Source organism: Ostrinia furnacalis, unplaced genomic scaffold (genome assembly GCF_004193835.3).
Source record: "Ostrinia furnacalis isolate ACB-3 unplaced genomic scaffold, ASM419383v2 OfSCF1411, whole genome shotgun sequence".
Taxonomy (NCBI): Eukaryota; Metazoa; Arthropoda; class Insecta; order Lepidoptera; family Crambidae; genus Ostrinia; species Ostrinia furnacalis.
The window spans coordinates 491,387-511,513 of NW_021131650.1; the positions used below are offsets into that span (position 1 = coordinate 491,387).

The following is a 20,127-nucleotide window of genomic DNA, read 5'->3' on the forward strand; positions in this document are numbered from 1 at the left end:
TTTGACTAATTTAATTACTCAAAAGCAATTGGAGCCACAAGCATGCGTGGCGCCGGCGATCCAAGAGGTCAGTGAACCCGTCCGTCGTCCGGTTGGCGAGCTGGGCCTCCGCCCACCGCCTGACACGGTTGCAACCGATAGTCAGCAATTAAAATTATCGGATTTGTCGACTTCACTGAAGGATCCGCCATTTCCTAAAGCTAACGAGACTCATTTAGCTAAATTATCTCAGTTACAAAGATTTAAATGCAACGATTGGTATGCAATTCGTTTTTCTGAAACACAGAAAAAATACCTAGCTACCCCGGGTTTTATAGAACTCAATATCAACGATGAATTGAGACGTTTCAAAGAGTCTAGTGCCAATGAAGATCGTTTGTATCTTTTAGAGAGGACCTACGCTGCCTTATCGAGCGCTATTCTGACTCAGAAAGACGAATTGCTTATGACTTTACAAAACTTAGTAGATTGGTCGAACGATAAAAATACAACGCTCACGCCCAAATCTTTATTTGATAAAATTGAGCAATCATTTGGTAAAGAGAGTAATTATACAAAAGTAACTGATGACATTTTACAAATATGTTGCGGCAGGAGGGCTGACTGTATTCACATGCGCAGGGAGTGTATTTTAAAGCAAATTTCAGAGGAATATCATTGCGGAGCCTTGCAAAAAATTCCTCCAAGTGCAGAGAATTTGTTTGATGGCGACTTATTGGCAACATACCTTCAAAAAATTGGGGGGGCCGAAAAACTAACACCTTCATTACAGACTACGCACCATGTGGGACCGAATCGAAATCGTTCCAGCGATAATACGCCGAAGCCGTCGACGAGCAAACAATCTGGCGGCAACAATTTTCGAGGTAACTCTTCAGGCTCGAAGGACAAAAATAAAGGTCATGGCAAGTCTTTTGACAACAGGACATCTACCAACAAGAACAAGCGAGTCTATAAGGGTAAGAAACCAAGGTCACACTCCCCTGCCAAAAATAATCGTGCATGACTACAAAAGCTTTCGGGGTGGTTGTCTGCGGCAATATTTGCATGTTTGGGAAAACCTGGGAGCTCCCGATCACATATGCAAACTGCTGAAAGGAGTACGTATCCCGTTTATAATGAAGCCACCCCTAATATCACCCAATCAATCGATTATCAAAAATTTCGAAACAAAAAGAAGTCGTCACATGTCTCAACAAATAAAGCAAATGTTAGACACACATGTACTAGAGAGGGCACAGATAAATCCCAGTTACCTATCGAAGTTTTTTCTAGTGCCAAAAGCCGACGGTTCATTCCGTCCCATTTTCAATTTGAAACAGTTAAACAAATTTGTCAAATTGAAAAAGTTTCATCTGTTCAGTCATTTTCGCGTGCCAAGTTTCTTACAGAGCGAAGACTGGATGGTGAAGGTAGATCTCAGCCAAGCGTACTTTCATCTACCTATAGCCGAGCAGCATCGAAGGTTCCTGAGACTGATCTACAACGGCGAGCTGCTCCAGATGACCTGCCTTCCGTTTGGCCTGTCATCGGCACCGAGAACGTTCACTTCCCTGACGAACTGGATCGCAGAATACCTGAGGAGTCACAATATCAGGTGTGTGGTTTATTTGGACGATTTCTTGCTGGTCAATCAGTCTCGCCATATTTTACACGACCACGTCGTTTTTATGGTGAGCCTGATGCGACGACTCGGATGGACGATCAACGTGGACAAATCTGTACTGGTTCCGACTCAACGCCTGGAGTTTCTGGGAGTTACATGGGACACCAAACTCAACACGAAGTCCCTGTCGGAACCGAAGCGCCTAACGCTACGCATGGCCCTTCAAAGTCAGATGTCCAGGGGCAGCTGGTCTCTCCGACAAGCCCAGTCACTTCTGGGGAGACTCAACTTTGCCTCATTCGTCGTACGCAGAGGGCGACTACACTGTCGGACTATGCAGTACTACAGCCGACAGCTTCCCAAAGCGCACCCCTACAAGCGAGTAAGTATACCAGAACCTGTTCTTACCGAGATGAGTTGGTGGATGGAAGCCGTACGGGACTCGTCAGCGATACATACAGCCCCGATATCACACCTGCTGACCACGGACGCGTCCGACTACGGCTGGGCAGCTCAACTGGGAGATGTGAACATGTCAGGTCAGTGGACAAAACGACAACTCACATGGCATGCCAACCTCAAAGAGCTCTATGCGGTTTTCGCGGCGATACAACAGAGCGAGTCGCTACAGAATGCTCACATATTGTTACAAACGGACAACCGTACGGTAGTGGCGTACGTCAACAAGGAAGGCGGAACCAGATCGAAGAAACTGTTAGACCTCACTCGGCGACTGTTGACAGTAATGGACCAGCTCAATATTCATCTGACGGCACAGTACTTCCCGGGCAGATTCAACTGCGAAGTGGACGCATTATCCCGGGGCCAGGCCTGCCCGGAGTGGAATTTGACCGAGGAAGCCACGAATGTAATATTCCAGATGTGGGGAACGCCGGAAGTGGACTTGTTCGCATCGAAGACGGCTCACGTGGTTCGGAGGTACGTAACAATAGACACGCAGGACGACGAAGCAATTTTCCACAACGCCTTCCTGCAGCAGTGGGATTACGACCTGGCGTGGCTGTTCCCTCCGCCGAATTTGATTCCCCAAGTACTGTCGTATCTCAACACGGCGAAAGGTCGGTATGTTTTGATCACCCCGAAGTGGAACAAGGTCTTTTGGAGAGCGGACCTTCAAGCCCGCGCCATTCGGGGACCATACCGCATACCGAACCTGGAACAAGTACTCATCGACACGAGAACCGAGATGCATCCGCCCCAGATCCACGAAATATGTTTGGAGGCATGGCTGGTATCGGGTGGTTTGATGAGATAAAAGGTTGGTCGCAAGAAGAAACGTCTCTGTTAATGTCTAGCTGGCGGAAATCGACTTTAAATACCTATAGACCGGCGTGGAACAAATGGAAAACCTGGTGCGGCGCTAACTCCATCTCCTACACCAGCCCGAGCCCGGAGCAAGTCGCTCGTTATCTGGCACACTTGCATAACGACGAGGGTTTGGCTTATCGTACAATTTTGGTCCACAAATCTGTCATAGCGACTTTCACAAATACTAATTTGTCATCTAACTTTTTTGTCAAGCATATTCTTAAGGCTGTTTCAGTAGCAAAAGAGAAGAAAACCAAACCACCTATCTGGAATGTAAAGGAGCTATTAAAATGTTTGGAAAATAGTGCACCTGATTCTAGCAATCTATATCAGGTATCCCGTCGTGCTGCGATTTTATTGCTGTTAGCATCGGGACGCAGAGTACACGATCTTACCCTACTGATAATCGACCCAGAGTCGTGCGTGGACGAGGGCGATTCAATACTTCTGTGGCCTAAATTTGGATCTAAAACTGACAGCTGTAGTTACAGGCAATCGGGTTGGAAACTTAAGAAGCACCCAAACCAAAACCTCGACTGCGTGCATTGGATTCGACAGTTGATTGAAATATCACAAGATCGTCGGAGACAAGGTAATATCAAAGAGCTTTTTATTACTGTGAGGGGAGACCCAAAACCGGCATCCAGAACGGTTCTCGGCGACTGGATCAAGTCCGTGCTGCGGGACGCAGGCGTGGAGGCCCCGCCGGGCTCTGTGCGGTCCGCGGTAGCGTCTCTAAATTGGCTAGAACATTTTCCAGTAGACCAAATTCTTGCAACCGGTAACTGGAGGCAAGAGCATACATTTAGGACCTATTACCAAAAAGAAATAATTAATCAAGCATCTGATACTGATTTATCGCACTCGGTTTCTCTATCTAATTTCTTTGAACCGGTGCAGTAATTTATGTTACAAATTAATAAATAGATTATTGAAAGTAGACTAGATTTTGCCTGATGATCTGTAGTATACATTCATTATCATGAATATAGAGATTTAATATACCTATAACCTGTATTTATTTTTCATAAGACATAGCATCATCATTCGACTACCAGGAGATAACAAACACATCACTCAACAAGATGGATTCCGGATATTGGCACGGAACAAATAATAGAGAGTTTTAACTAACAATAAAACTTACCTATTATTTTTCCAACAATATCCGGAATCCAGGTAATGCCTACCTGGTACATCGTGAGTAAGTATAATGATCAAAAAGCCGCGCCATATTCCGGTCGCCGCCATTACCCCTACCAAAACGAGCGATGGTGGCGCCGGAAGTCGAAGGGAGGAAGTTGCTAAGACGAAAAAACCATGTAAAAAGACAGGGGCTTTACTCAACAAGATGGATTCCGGATATTGTTGGAAAAATAATAGGTAAGTTTTATTGTTAGTTAAAACTCTCTATTTTTTTGCAGTTCTTGCGCTGTGTAACAGTTTTTTGTTTAAAATAAAAGTGTCATATGCTTTGTCACATTAAATTTTTAAATTAATATAAATCAAAAGCTCATTTTTTTATTAATGATACACTACTTCTCTTTCTTTCTTCTCGCCACTTCGAATTCATAACCGAAAATATCCTTTCTGTAAATGCCGAAGTGGCGGGAATAGAGAGCAGGAATGAAATTACTTCAAATAAATTTGGTAAGTCATTTTCAGTATTTTTTTAAAATATGCTGCCATTTTTGGCCTGTAGTTTTGTCAGTAAAGTCACTCGGTCATTCTCCGGATCTGGATTATTTTGTTGATTACCCCGACCTTTTTTATTTTTGAATTTAGAGTAAGTTTAGGTAAAACATTTCAAAATAGACATTATTACGAGCATATTTTTTATATTGGCCCATCTGTAGCAAGCAGGAATAAAAAGTTATGCGACATCAAAATTTTCATGGTCGGGGTAATCAAAGTTGGGAGTCAGAGTAATCAAAAATAAAACAAAATATTTTATTTTCTAAGGTTTTTTTAAGTTATGGTAAAATAAATGTTATTATAACTAGCCATTTGTTATTTTGATGTATAAACGACAATATTGTAAAGTTTGAACAAAATCTGTTAAGTAGTTGTTGCGTAAAAGAGTAAAAAACATACATATACATTATACATATAATATTAGTGACTCAATGTCCTATGTCTCCTATATGGGACAGAAGAAGGCGTCCACAACAGTCCTCCATNTTATTGTTAGTTAAAACTCTCTATTGTTTAGATGCGTTTTTAGTCTTTATTTGATTACGAAGTACAAACAGTATTAACAATTGATATTTATTAAATCCTATTGGTAGCATTTTTGATCTATCAACGATGTAGACTGGTTTATAAACATGATTTTTTACATTAATAAATTCTAAATTAGATAAGAATGTGATATTCGTAAATATTGAAAAAGGTTATTAACAGTATACTCTAATATTATAAACGGGATATTGTATAAGTAAATAATTAGAGATTTTTACAAAGTGAAATATTCAACTAATAATAATAATCTTACGCTATCAGGTGCACATGATCACTACGGCCGCAATATCACAATGTCGCGGCCCACACGGGCGCGAGGGGGCGTGGCGGGAAATTCACAATTAAGAATTGTTCTTAATGAGCAAATTATTGACTATTTTGAGTATAGGTTCGAAACCGTCGTCAAAAATGGGTCATAAGGTGTATTGCTGCGAAACGTGCCCGAAAGTGAGACATTTGAATTTGTAAGACCGCAGAAGCCTGCAAGCCAGCCCGTGTTTTACACAAACGTCACACAATTGACGCACGCCAGACATTGCGAATACCATTCTATGCAATCTCCTCTTAAAAAGTATATTAAATGACCCGTGTGTGGCCGCTAAAGATGATCATTCTAACACTCGATAATTCGTTTCGCGGCAATTTGTTACAACTACTTGTATCACTACTTCACGTCTTTTGCGTATAACTAATGTGTCAGTCTTTTATACAACTACTAAACGAGGTAAGTAAATTCAGTTGGACAGGTTATATAAATATGGTTACATTAAATACGTTAATATAAACTTTAATATTAAGTAACAAATTATTTGCATGTAAAAAGAAGCTCTTAATAGCTTCTCAGTAAATAGGCAATATTTTTCGGTAATCGTTCTGTTTCGCAATTTATTTAAGTCTGTAGAACCATGAGAACTAACTTGAAAAGTAACGGAATGGGGGCAGCATAAAAATGTGAGGTTTTTTGGTACCGAATGATATTTTTTTTCCGGGATCTTTCGCTAAGCGCTAAACGCTTTATAAGCCCGGTAGGCTTTTTTCGTCTACATGGATGCGGAAGTTCAGTTTTCCGTTGCTATCAAATCACGTATTCGTATCATGTCAATCGAGGCTTTCGTCAATATATTCGGGATATGTCAAGTTCTACCACCCGTCTAGGTGCCAAGTCCACCCGGCGGGCGCGCGGTCCCGAGCTCACAGGTCGGTGTGGTCGAGCAGCGTGAGCTCGCGCTCGTAGTAGAGCTGGCGCGCGTAGGCGGCGTGGCGCGCCACCCACGCGGCCAGCGCGCGCGAGTCGCACTGCACGCGCGGCCGCCGCACCGCCTCGCCCGCGCCCGCGCCCGCGCCCGCCCCGCCCGCCCCGCCGCGCACGCCCAGCTCCACGTAGTGCGCGCCGTCCACCGTCACCGTGGAGCAGGACACCAGGTTGCCGAGGTGCGTCTCCATGACGACCTGCGGCGCGCCGTGCTTGCACGTGAAGATGCGCAGGTAGGAGTCGGACAGCAGCGCGCGGATGTCGTGCGGGCGGTCGCGCACGAGGCGGTAGGCGAGGAAGCGCTCGGCGTAGTCGTTGCGGTTGAGCGCGTGCAGCAGCGCGGCGCCCTGGGCCTGCGCGGCGCAGTAGCGCGGCAGCAGCCCGCCGGCGCCCAGCACGCAGCGCGGCGGCCGCACGCGCGCCGGCAGCCAGCGGTCGGCGCGCCGGCTGGTGTCGCGCAGCGCCGACGCCGTCTCGGCCGCCAGGTCCAGCACGCCGATGACGGGCTTGGTCACGGTGCCCAGCAGCCCCTTGCCCACGCCCGCCAGGAAGCCCGGCAGCCCCTCCGCCGCCGCGCCCTCGTAGCTGTGCTTCACCAGTGACGTCATGCCGCCTGCACACCATAGTATTTTACAATAATAGGTACATTTTTGTCAGTAAATTTATATTTTTTAGTTTAGTATCTTCAATAAATAATGAGCAACTGACCGAGTATGCCGAGCCCGAGGCCGCGGAAGCCGGCGGCGAGGTGCGCGCCGGCCGCGCCGCTGCGGATGCGGCGCCGCGTCTCCTCGTGCGCCTCGTCGCTCACCACGCGCTCCAGCCCGTCGCCCAGGGACTCTGCGGACACACATAAGGACTATGAGCTTATCGAGAATTAAGATACATTATAAAGCTTCAAGGCAATGCTTGACATTTCTCTCGTTTCAGCCAAATGACGTCTGCTGCTGAACAAAGGCCTCTCACAAGGAAGAGGTTCCATAACGACCGGTCCTGTGCTGCCCGCATTTAGGTTCGTCCCGCGACCTTCACCGTGATCGTCTGTCCCCCTAGTGGGAGGTCTGCCCACGCTATGTCTTCCGGCCCGTGGTCGCCACTCGAGAACTTTTCTGCCTTAACGACCGTCGTTTTACGAGCAATGTGCCCCGCCCACTGTCACTTGATTTTAGCAATTCTGCGAGCTACGTCGGTCCCTTTGGTTCTCCTACAGATCTCTTCATTTCTGATTCGATCTTGCTTTATTGCTGATGTTCATACGGCGGTAACAGGACAAGGCTACTGACCGGTGACCTTGGCGGCGGAGTTGGAGAGGCCGTGCGTGACGTTCTGCAGCAGCGCGCCCACGTTGCCCTCCAGCAGCAGCCCCGACACGCCCTCCGACACGTCGGCCACGAAGCCCAGCGGGTTGCCCAGGAAGTCCACCGAGCCCAGGATCTTCGCCGCTTGCCATTTTAGTTCCTGGGGATATGTTTTGTATCAAATTTATAGCCCTCATAAAAGTCTGGGCATATTTTTAACCATTTGTCTAGTTCGAAGCTGGCCCAAATCTTGATGCACGATGCATACTTGGATCAGTTTATTTATGACTGTCGAAAATAAACTGTTGTTATGAGGGCTATCGTTTTTACACTTAAAAATTGGCACTACTGGCGATTGCTCTTCAGTGGCGTCATCCTGGTAAGTGCAAATGCAACAGTCCTCCTACCGCTTCAGCGCTCACCAGTTGGCACAAGTGACAGTGACCTTACTCTACAGTGACGCCATCAGGTGAGCGCTAAAACTTTAACAGCCCTCATTGAAAGTATATTTATCAAAAGACACGAGAATAACCTACACTCCACAAACTGTTGTAGAATTGCCCATTCATAAATTTAAAACACATATCAAAAGCACCTTAATGAAAAAGGGCTACTATAAAGTTGATGATTATTTAAAAGATAAAAATGTTTGGAATGTTTAACTACCTAGCTCGCATCAATACTTATGACTATAATTTGTATTTTTTAAAAAGACTGTAAACCCTTGAAAACGAGGCTGACAATAGTGACTGAGTTTCTTGCGCTGCTTCTTCTCAGCACTGGCCCATTTATTGTCCCGAAGCAGTGGTAGGGTTAATATTGGGACGTGTAAAAGTGCTTTTTTTAAAGCCTATTTGCAAAAATAAATGAATTTTATGAATTTTTATTTTACTCGTGAATACAAAGGCATAAACGATAAACATTATGGTGTGGTAGGGTTAAGCACTCACGTCCTTGAAGTGCGCGAGCGCGTGTCTCGCGAGGTGCGCGGCGGTGTCGAAGGCGTGCGCGCGCACGAAGGGCTCCAGCTCCACGCACGCGTCCTCGAACTTGATCAGCGTCAGCCCCAGCCGCCGCTTCAGCGTCGCCAGGCTGCCCTCCAGCTTGCTGGCCGTCATCATCGACAGCCGGATCTGGGCCGCACACAAACAATCAATATACAGGGTGTCCCGTAATGTAACGTCAAGCCGGAACTGGGTGTTGAGGCAAGTTGTGCTGGTTATCAGAAAAATATAAAAAAAAATCTATGTGGCATATTTTAAAAATAATAGGCATTTAAAAAAAATCAAAAAATTCTACTCCAGGTGACGGTCCTTTTACTCGTGTTGCCACAAATCTTCACTTTTTCCAAATTTTTTTTTTGTTATGTAACCCTGAATAATGCTTCTCTAAATTGTTATCAAAATTACAAAACCAGCTGCTCCAGCTTGGATGAAAAAAATACATTATTCCCAAAAAAAATTTCAAAATAAAAATTTTGCCTAGTTTAAACTGCCTGTACTGAAAAAAAAANATTTAAGGTACAATTCCAAGACGGGCCGCAGACCGCAAACTGCAACCGCAAACTGCAAAACTATGAAATCGGCAGCGCGGCATTGCAGCTGCGGCGTGTATACTGCAGATTTCATAGAGTTTTGCAGTTTGGCCTATATCCGAAACTATCCGTAACTTTTGAATCAGTTTCGGTTACGGTTATGGTCATTTTTTTATTTCGGATATCCGATAGTTTCGGTTACGGTTACGGATATCCATAACATCCCTGCTTGGTAAGATGGCCCTCTCCGTCCCCCTCATACCTTTTAAAATGGCTTCTCCACCTCACTTAAGCCAGAAACTTGAATTTTGGGCACATTAGAATAATATTTTTAACCAAGGTAGATAAAGTTAAAAACGGGATTATTTCCAATAAACAAAAATTGTCGACAATTACAGCAAGATTTTACAAAGTGTTATACCATTTTGGAATCCTTACTAAATGCGCCAAATTATGACGTCACTTGCCACACTCGCGTAGTACATTTTTTTTTCAGTACAGGCAGTTTAAACTAGGCAAAATTTTTATTTTGAAATTTTTTTTGGGAATAATGTATTTTTTTCATCCAAGCTGGAGCAGCTGGTTTTGTAATTTTGATAACAATTTAGAGAAGCATTATTCAGGGTTACATAACAAAAAAAAAATTTGGAAAAAGTGAAGATTTGTGGCAACACGAGCAAAAGGACCGTCACCTGGAGTAGAATTTTTTGATTTTTTTTTAAATGCCTATTATTTTTAAAATATGACACATAGATTTTTTTTTTTATTTTTCTGATAACCAGCACACCTTGCCTCAACACCCAGTTCCGGCTTGACGTTACATTACGGGACACCCTGTATAAAGATAATGTACGAATCGTGTCAACGACATGCACTACTTAGCATATGGGATTTTAAATTGGCAAATACAATTGTGTTATTTAAAGGTGAATCTTTCCTTATTGCACTTCCACTGTCAAAACAACCGATTCATGAACATTATTCATTTATAGTGCGAATAATTTGTAAGTGCCATACTTTTATTAACTAAACTAGCTCACACAAGCTAACTCAGTGCCGATATACCGTGCAATCCTATGATGAACACATTTACCAGGCAGAAAATAATAAAAAAGATGTTTTATTGTGTCTAAGGATATCATTCATGGAGCATTTTTTTGCGCTCAATCAAACAAATCCGGGAGCAAACCAAGAGCAAGGTTCTAGCGGAAATAAATCAGATAGATCTGACCTTTCGGACCTTCATAGACTGTGTGCATTAAATACGAAATAATTTGTTATTTATGCAGATTCAAAAATAAGCCAAGGACAAAATGGGCAAACGAAAATTAAAAATTATCTTTTTAAGACTTTCAGCCTAAGCGGCCATGGCGTGAGTTTCCTTAAATATCTGATGGGAGACTGTAATAGAGGGAGGTGATGTCTAGGGTTCCTCTCTCTCTAATCATTCCTCAAAAACCTCATCCAAAAACTCGCATTCGTGACGTTAACACGGCATGGGTGGTTGAAACGATTTGCGTGACTGAGTAGGTGGAGCCTCGTGCTTTTTTTTTGTGAAGGTTGGCGGCGAATATTCCTCGCACGCACTCGTTGAGAACGCTCTGTAAGGGGAGGCGCTATCAGTAGCCTCGTCCGCGCCCTCCGCCGCGCCCTGCTGCTCGCCCGCCGCCCACCACACGGCTGCAGCCACCGACCTGGCCGGGCACGAGCTGCAGCAGGCCGGCGTAGACGCGCGGCGCCCCGAGCGCGGCCCCGCGCGCCTGCAGCCGCCGCGCCTCGTGCTCCGCCTCGTCCGCGCCCTCCGCCGCGCCCTGCTCCTCGCCGCCCGCCGCCCACCACCATAGTTGAAGGATCAGCCTGTCAACAACCGCACTCATTAGCTTGTGACGCGCCCCGCGACGCATCGACAGCCCTAGCACCGAGCACGGAGATTTTGACAACCCTACGGCCGCGCGGCCGCACGCCGAACGGACCGTGGCGCCCTCAGGCCGCGTCCGTAGTCCCCTCGATCGGGCCCAATAGAGTGAGCCCGCCGTAGGCTGGACTTTGGAGCCTGGGCTTCGCTTCGCGAAGCCCACACTCGGCTCAAATCTCCTCAAGCTACCAGCGCGCGTCCCTTCAAAAAAAAAAAAAAGCGGGCGCCTAGCATTCGCTCGGGAGCCATTGCAACAGCCAGACGTTCGCGCGCGCGTCTATTGTTCCCTCGGCTGCATTGCACAGAGTCCCTAGCGAATAGCTATCCACATTGTTCCCACTAACCTTGACTGTTCGACTCTGGCTTGATCCGATACCTCGTCACTAATCCGCGGCGCCATAAAGCGTCGTGTCGAGACATTCTATCGTTGATAGCCTACCGGTTCTCGTCCTTACCAAGTAGTGCATGTGTACTGAACAGCGGGGTGTCAGACTGAGCTAGCTAAGACGCCCCGTTGCAAGCTATTAGCATGAAACATGTCTTTCATATTGACCGGTTAGTAGCAGCCAGCATTCAGTACCTTTCGTCCTAAGCTGCCCTTCGCGGTACATGTCCACCAATCTGGCTTGCTGCCCCATCGGCCGTTACTTCTACGTACTGTGCCCTGCCCATTGCCACAGCCCGATATAGGTCAGTGACTTTGTTTATGGATCTCCTCATTTCAAATAAAGAAACACCGAGCTTGGCCCTCTGCATAGTACGCTGTGCAACTTCGAGTTTCTTTTCAATTGAATCTATATATATAAAAATGAAACCCGTTTTCCGTTGTCACGACATAACATGAAAACGGCTTGACCGATTAGGCTGATTTTTTTTTTCGTAGTTTTCTAATACTCTGTACAAGGTTTTTACGGAAAAAAATATAAGGAAAATCTCTACGCTAAGGCGGTACGAAGTTCGCCGGGTCAGCTAGTTGCCAATAAAAATTATTGGACATACCTCTCCTCGAGGCGGATGGCCAGCGGGCGCAGCGCGACGACGATGTGCTTGAAGAAGATGGCGTTGTAGCGCTTCTGCACGCCGCCCACCACCTCCAGCGACGCGTGCAGCGCCGGCGCCGCGCCCGCGCCGCCGCGCTCCGGCAGGCAGTACAGCAGCACCGGGCTCGGCGTGCCCAGCAGCTGACAACATAATGCCACAGTTTAAAATAAACGTCATCATCATCACAGTTACAGGATATCCACTGCTAAACATAGGTCTCCCCCAATGATTTCCATAGTGACCAGTTGGTATTGGCAGAGTAAATACAAATGAGTAGGTCATCTTCACAGAAACGCACGGGCGCGATTTGCATGTGAGCGCGCCAACACGCACACACTGACAAAATTTAGCGGGGATTAGCGGGGAGCCAGTCGAGGTTGCGCCGAATTTTGTCAGTGTGTGCGTGCGCACCGCATACGTATTGGCGCGCTAACATACAAACCGCGTTCGGTGCGTTTCTATGAAAATGAACGCGGTAACCGTAAATATAAATGTATTTACTTTGGTATTGGCCTGCATCCAGCGAAATCCTGCAACTCACTTTGGAGGTGGATGGACCGCCGCTTTCCCGTATGTGGTCTCCACTCCAGAACCTTGCTGAACGAGATGTAGATAATAATGTAAAAAACTGTCGTGTAGTATGTTCATTCACTTCCTGAATTACAACGTCAAGCTATATTTACGAATTCTGGTTTTGGCTGCTGAAGTCTATTACTGAAGTGAATTATTGTTTGTTTGAAGTAACAGGATTTGATACCGATTTTTATTGGTGTAAAACGAATAAAACAAATTGATCACACGAGGCTACCTGAAATGTCGACTCACCTGGTTATCGAACTGCATGTGTCGCACGGCCAGCGCGAGCGACACGTTCTCCCCGATGGCGAGGTCTGCGGCGAGGCCGGCGAACACGGCGTGCACGAGCTCGGCGGGCGGCGCGCGCGACACCAGCGACAGCGCCAGCCCCGCCAGCGCCGCCGACACGCCCCACTCGCGACGCCGCGCGCCAGGGCTGCTGCCCTCGCCGTCTTCCTCGCTCTCCTCGATCCAGTCGCATTCCTGAATGGGTATAATAATAATAAATACTGTTTATTGCACACCAAAGAACAGAACACACAAGGTACAACTAGGCGGTCTTACCGCTATGAAGCGATCTCTTCCAGACAACCTATGAAGAGGACAGTTATTTAAAACAAATATGAAGGGGAAGGGTATAGTTAAAATTTTGATTATGGACACTTCAATACATTTCTAGTGTTTGTGTTCTTTGGCTGAACATAAATTTTACTAATTGCGGTGATTTGTTTTGCGACAGTTCTGCTGAGAACCGTTTGGCTGCCTTGGAGTCTGTGGTAAGACGTGCCAGAAGGCTAATCAACAGTCCCAGCCTTGTTGAAGCTTCGGTCCAGGAACTTGACCACCACCATAAAGCAGCATCTGTACCGTACTAGACTGCATCTCACTCAATATTAGGTGCGATTGCAGTCAAAGCAGGTGCTTTGTGCTGCATAAAGAAATGAACAGCTGGGCTAGAATGCGCGCCGTGATACAATCTTATCGATCATTTGAGACGACAAATGTATGGACTTATAGAGTAAAATCGGTAAAATGGCATGATAAACACTTATAGCGGCGCGTATCCTAGGCCTATAGATGTTAATACTGACCGGCGCGTGCGTGTCGTGCACGCGCAGCACGCGCGTGGGCCCGGCGGCGTGCAGCGACACGTCCAGCCGCCCCGAGCCCGGCCGCAGCGTGTGCCACGACACGCTCGCCGCGCTTGTGCTCTCGCGGGCTTCTGACGAGGGCAGCGCCAGCACCACGCGGTTACCTGGAATGAACCAGACAATAATTTAATATGGTCGAGTGAAGCGATGGCTGGTTCACTCGTCATGTCTGTGAACAGGCGCTGCTTTCGGGGACTGGTCAATCCAAGTTATTCAAATTTATGTATGCGAGTCATTTCTACTAGTATCTTAATATGTAAGTCTAGATATTAGCACGTCACTACCTTGTTTAATATACCACGCAATCTTGTATACCCATTCTTATAAGATACACCATACAAGAATGCATGGTAAATTCAGTGAACTGCTCCTGAATCGAATGTACCTACTACTACTATTTCTATTTATTTATATTAACCGGCAGACAGTGGTGACTGAGTTTGTTGCGGCGCTTCTTCTCAGCACTTGCCAAATGTTGGTCTCGAAGCGCTGGTAGGGTAAAAAGATTATGAGACATGTAGAGGCTCCTTAAGAGCAAAATGACGATTTGTAAGAACTATTTATTAGTCCAAACAAATAAAGAAATTTTGACTTTGACTTTGAATATTATTTACTTATGTAAATTCTAAATCAAGCGTGAGCAAGACATCTATCTTTCAGCCCTGAGCCACACATCGCGATAACATTCGAGCGACAGCGGAGCGTTCTGTGACTATGAAAAAAAACACCGAAGTATATCTACGCGAAAGTGTATCTATTCCACTTTGATCTCCTGGCTTTGATATGATCAAAGTGAACTCCAAGCGACAGTTTAGTGTCCTTTGATTACTCATTTATTTTATTTTATTCGGAAAACCAACAGCAATACAATACAAATCATGGATAAGATGACCTGGGTGATCAAAGTGGACTCCAGTTAAATTATTATTTTAATTTCCTTTGATCACCTATAAATAAATCACACCTCCTCGTATCCATGCCAGGTGACAAGTGGAATAGACCAACGCAAATACCTGGCTAGACGCATTGTGATAGCGCGAATCATCAGGTTATCGCTATGTATGTGGTCCAGGGGTCATCGTTACTTTTCCACATGTTACACGATAAAATTATACAGGGTGTTAGGTAAATGGGTATATGAGCCGACACTAGCCCATGTTAACATGGGCATATAAATGGTATGGGGAAGTCAGAAATTTGATATCATCATTTAATTTTTTTAAATTTACATACAAAATAAATTTTATAAAATCCGATTTGTATGAAAAATAAAATAATTAAAATGAAGATATCAATTTTCTGATTTAACCATACCATTTATATGACCATGTTAACATGGGCTAGTGTCGGCTCATATACCCATTTACCTAACACCCTGTATAACACGTATCACTGCCTCTTCTACAAGTAGAGTCGGTACCAGACTGCAGTACATAACTTACCCGGGACGAGCCCCTGCGGCGCGGCGGGACGCACGCACAAGTTAGCGTGTGCGCAGGTCATGCGGCGCGCGTGGGCGCTGGCGGCGGGCGCCAGGCGCCAGGCCTGCGTGGAGGCGCGCCGCACGTCCGCGCGCCGCACCACCAGCGCCGCCGCCACGCCCGGCCGCGGCGCCGCCTCCTCGATGTCCAGCACCTGCGACGCGACCAAACATAATACCACAATGAAGACTTAACAAAATAGACACAGACGCACAGAAGAACATAGAACCAAACACTGAGTTGTTTTACCAAACACAGTGCATTACAAGAAAGATTTGGCCGTATGGATAGTTATCCAAAGCCGTAAAATTTATATGAAAAAAAAAAACAAATATAATCATTTATTCAGTACTTGGGACCTTTCCAGCCGGACTAGGATGCGCGCCGTGATATACTTCATCGACGTCAAAATGTATGGGAAAAATGGCGTGATAACCGCTTATCGCGGCGCGCATCTAGGCCTACAGGGCGCTTATACACGTCCCAAATATAGCTTGTCCTACCGCCACTTCGGAACAACATAAATGGATTGGAGCTGAGAAGAAGTGGCGGAAGAAACTCAGTCAGTCACCTTTGTCAGCCTGATTTCAATTAGTTACAGCAAACACATTAAACAAGATAGTATGTAATAAGAGTGAGCCACAACATAACTCAGCTTTGTAACCGAAAATTCAAGCAGATGTAAAGTAGAAATTATCAACACCACAATCTCAAGAGATGGAATATACGCACCATGGCATGGGGTGATATCGTCTGCTCATCAGCTAACAAAGCATCAGTAGGTTGGGGAGGTGAGCTGCCTTCGTGGATTAGCTGCTCGTTGGGTCCTCGCCTCCATAGTTGAGATCTATCCATATAAAAATATTATTAGACAATGCGTGACAACAACACGAAATAGAAATACTATATTCAATAAATTACCTGTCTCCGTATCTCTTTTTCCCAAGAATAACTTTTGTAGATCCCAGGGGAACTTCTAAGACTAGAATATCTTCACTTTCTGGAGCTGATTTACTTGCATTTTCTCTGTGGACAAATTATACAATAAATAAATTCTTCCAATTATTGTTCTCACCACAACTAAGCATCTAGAAATGCATAATCAAATGAAGCTATGTCAGTCGCCTATAACGGCTTATAAATTCTGATATCAGTGTTGATGACTAAAGTAATTTCTTATGGCGCAAGTACACTATGCGGGAAATTCTCGCCCTCGCCCAGCCGCAGCTGATGCCAGCATACTGACCTGTGCGGCGCGGCTATGGCGACGTAGATGAAGTTCTGGTAGAAGAGGCGCTGCGGCGCGGCGTGCAGCGCGTCCAGCTGCAGCGTGGCGCGCGTGCCGCCCGGCGCGCGCAGCAGCACGGCGCGCTCGCCCTCCGGCAGCGGCAGCATGCCAGCATACTGACCTGTGCGGCGCGGCTATGGCGACGTAGATGAAGTTCTGGTAGAAGAGGCGCTGCGGCGCGGCGTGCAGCGCGTCCAGCTGCAGCGTGGCGCGCGTGCCGCCCGGCGCGCGCAGCAGCACGGCGCGCTCGCCCTCCGGCAGCGGCAGCATGCCAGCATACTGACCTGTGCGGCGCGGCTATGGCGACGTAGATGAAGTTCTGGTAGAAGAGGCGCTGCGGCGCGGCGTGCAGCGCGTCCAGCTGCAGCGTGGCGCGCGTGCCGCCCGGCGCGCGCAGCAGCACGGCGCGCTCGCCCTCCGGCAGCGGCAGCATGCCAGCATACTGACCTGTGCGGCGCGGCTATGGCGACGTAGATGAAGTTCTGGTAGAAGAGGCGCTGCGGCGCGGCGTGCAGCGCGTCCAGCTGCAGCGTGGCGCGCGTGCCGCCCGGCGCGCGCAGCAGCACGGCGCGCTCGCCCTCCGGCAGCGGCAGCATGCCAGCATACTGACCTGTGCGGCGCGGCTATGGCGACGTAGATGAAGTTCTGGTAGAAGAGGCGCTGCGGCGCGGCGTGCAGCGCGTCCAGCTGCAGCGTGGCGCGCGTGCCGCCCGGCGCGCGCAGCAGCACGGCGCGCTCGCCCTCCGGCAGCGGCAGCATGCCAGCATACTGACCTGTGCGGCGCGGCTATGGCGACGTAGATGAAGTTCTGGTAGAAGAGGCGCTGCGGCGCGGCGTGCAGCGCGTCCAGCTGCAGCGTGGCGCGCGTGCCGCCCGGCGCGCGCAGCAGCACGGCGCGCTCGCCCTCCGGCAGCGGCAGCATGCCAGCATACTGACCTGTGCGGCGCGGCTATGGCGACGTAGATGAAGTTCTGGTAGAAGAGGCGCTGCGGCGCGGCGTGCAGCGCGTCCAGCTGCAGCGTGGCGCGCGTGCCGCCCGGCGCGCGCAGCAGCACGGCGCGCTCGCCCTCCGGCAGCGGCAGCATGCCAGCATACTGACCTGTGCGGCGCGGCTATGGCGACGTAGATGAAGTTCTGGTAGAAGAGGCGCTGCGGCGCGGCGTGCAGCGCGTCCAGCTGCAGCGTGGCGCGCGTGCCGCCCGGCGCGCGCAGCAGCACGGCGCGCTCGCCCTCCGGCAGCGGCAGCATGCCAGCATACTGACCTGTGCGGCGCGGCTATGGCGACGTAGATGAAGTTCTGGTAGAAGAGGCGCTGCGGCGCGGCGTGCAGCGCGTCCAGCTGCAGCGTGGCGCGCGTGCCGCCCGGCGCGCGCAGCAGCACGGCGCGCTCGCCCTCCGGCAGCGGCAGCGCCCAGCGCGCGCGCCCGTGCGCGCCCACCACGCTCTCCTCCGAGCACCCCACCTGAAAGAGCACACGAAAACTTGTTACGACACGCCATGTACAAGGCGTATAGATCGCTCAACCAGAGTTGAGGCCATAAACACAAGCAAATATTTGTATCTGTCTTGCGTGTTCGGACTGACAAGTGCTTTCTGATTCACTTTAATAAGATACTTAAGTAACAAGAGCAAGGTAGCTAGTGTATCTGATATTTGAACTTGAATGTGTAATGTGTTGTTCATCTTCTGTATTCAAATATTACATCAATGTGAGTACATGTTCGCCTCAACTTTTGTTGCGCAACCTATACCTCCAACGTGGCAACAGAAGAAAAATTCTCGAGTGGCAACTACGCATTTTCACAATGGTAGATAAACAATCTATTTTTAAATATAAGGTTATTAAATCAATTACATACGCTGAAAATCAACAGTCAAGTTTTATATTGAGTTATTGAGCATGCCAACAATATAAGTATTGAGCGTGACCTGGTGGAACATGATGGAGACGGGCGCGTAGTTGTCGATGCGCACGGGCGGCGGCGCGGCGGCGGCGTCGCTCAGCAGCACGAACAGCGACGCGGCCTCGCTCACCACCTCCGCGCGCACCAGCAGGTAGCCCGCCGACCCGCCGCCCGCCACGCCGCCGATCTCCCTGCGACAATACAATACAAACTTTATTGATGTAACGGCCAGATCTAACGTCTCATAAAGCTCAGCTAATCGGCCCCGATTGCACTAATTTGTAATGTCTCCAATTCATTTGCGCTTCATCTCCAATCGCGCTAGAGTCACGCTCAAAGAAGAACGGTCACGCCCCATACAAAAAAAACCCAGACCCGACAGAAACGAGACATACCTCAGTTTTTTTGTCATGTCTTAATTAGTTAAATTATGTATTTTTTATATTCGAAATCTATGTATAACACCAAAATATTACCCTTTGTTTTTGTTCAGGCGTTATACAAAAACTAATACAAAATGCCTATTTATCACCAAAATTGGTAAATGTATGTACCTAAATGTCTATTACAGCTGCTATGGAATGTATCTAGGTGACCTGGAGTTACAGCCGGATTATACAGGATGGTTATACATATGGAACGATAAGTGATCTCACTCGATTATTTCTAAACTATACAAGATATCGAAAAACTAGTTACTGATTCTGAAAGTGCTTCACGAGCTCTTTTAAATGGTACCAATAATCGTCATGGTAAAAATCGTCTTGATCTCCCTTATTCTTTCCTTTTCTCCCTTATCCTCTCCTATCCTCCCTTACCTCTCGTCATCCATTTTATATAAATTATATGTATGTATTTATGTATATATTTTGTATAAATATAGGTATATTATAATATTTAATGTATTATATTGTGTACATTTTTGTAGCTTTTTAGCACCGCCTACTAAATATCTCTGTTTTGCTCAAGGTCAGCTGGTAGAGAATGACGTATGGCATTAAGCTCGCCTTTTTGTACAGAACATTGTTGTGTGTGCAATAAAGTCTTTAAATAAAAAATAAATAAATAAATAAATAATAGGTTACAGATTATGGAAGCTGGTAACATTGAATTTTGTAACTTCTCGTTTCCACCCTGTATAATCCGGCTGTATCTCCAGGTCACCTAGATACATTCCATAGCAGCTGTAATAGCCATTTAGGTACATACGTTTACCAATTTTGATGATAAATAGGCATTTTGTATTAGTTTTTGTATAACGCCTGAACAAAAACAAAGGGTAATATTTTGGTGTTATACATAGATTTCGAATATGAAAAATATATAATTTAACTAATTAAGACATGACAAAAAAACTGAGGTATGTCTCGTTTCTGTCGGGCCTGGGTCACAGATGACCGTTCTTCTTTCTTTTCAGCTGATGTGCATTTCGGTATTGCGATAAAATGCACGGCAACGTCGTACGAATATGCATTTTCCATTAAAAGTCCGAACACCTTATTTTTTAAACT

The 20,127-nt window shown here is 47.0% G+C and overlaps 1 protein-coding gene across 1 annotated transcript in view; it reads right to left on the bottom strand.

Moving 5' to 3' along the window:
• Positions 1-5,143: 5,143 nt before the first annotated feature.
• Vps13D (vacuolar protein sorting 13D) overlaps positions 5,144-20,127 on the bottom strand; it is a 47,427-nt gene continuing 32,443 nt past the window's right edge. Inside the window, exons 28-40 of the mRNA XM_028304322.1 lie at positions 18,642-18,807; positions 17,975-18,174; positions 16,346-16,450; positions 16,157-16,271; positions 15,386-15,578; positions 13,884-14,047; positions 13,042-13,275; positions 12,175-12,356; positions 10,955-11,117; positions 8,677-8,859; positions 7,712-7,886; positions 7,137-7,268; positions 5,144-7,041 (exon numbers count right to left, since the gene is read on the bottom strand). Coding sequence (XP_028160123.1) covers positions 6,368-7,041; positions 7,137-7,268; positions 7,712-7,886; positions 8,677-8,859; positions 10,955-11,117; positions 12,175-12,356; positions 13,042-13,275; positions 13,884-14,047; positions 15,386-15,578; positions 16,157-16,271; positions 16,346-16,450; positions 17,975-18,174; positions 18,642-18,807 — 2,686 coding nt within the window. The 3' untranslated portion in view covers positions 5,144-6,367. The remainder of the gene's footprint in view (positions 7,042-7,136; positions 7,269-7,711; positions 7,887-8,676; positions 8,860-10,954; positions 11,118-12,174; positions 12,357-13,041; positions 13,276-13,883; positions 14,048-15,385; positions 15,579-16,156; positions 16,272-16,345; positions 16,451-17,974; positions 18,175-18,641; positions 18,808-20,127) is intronic.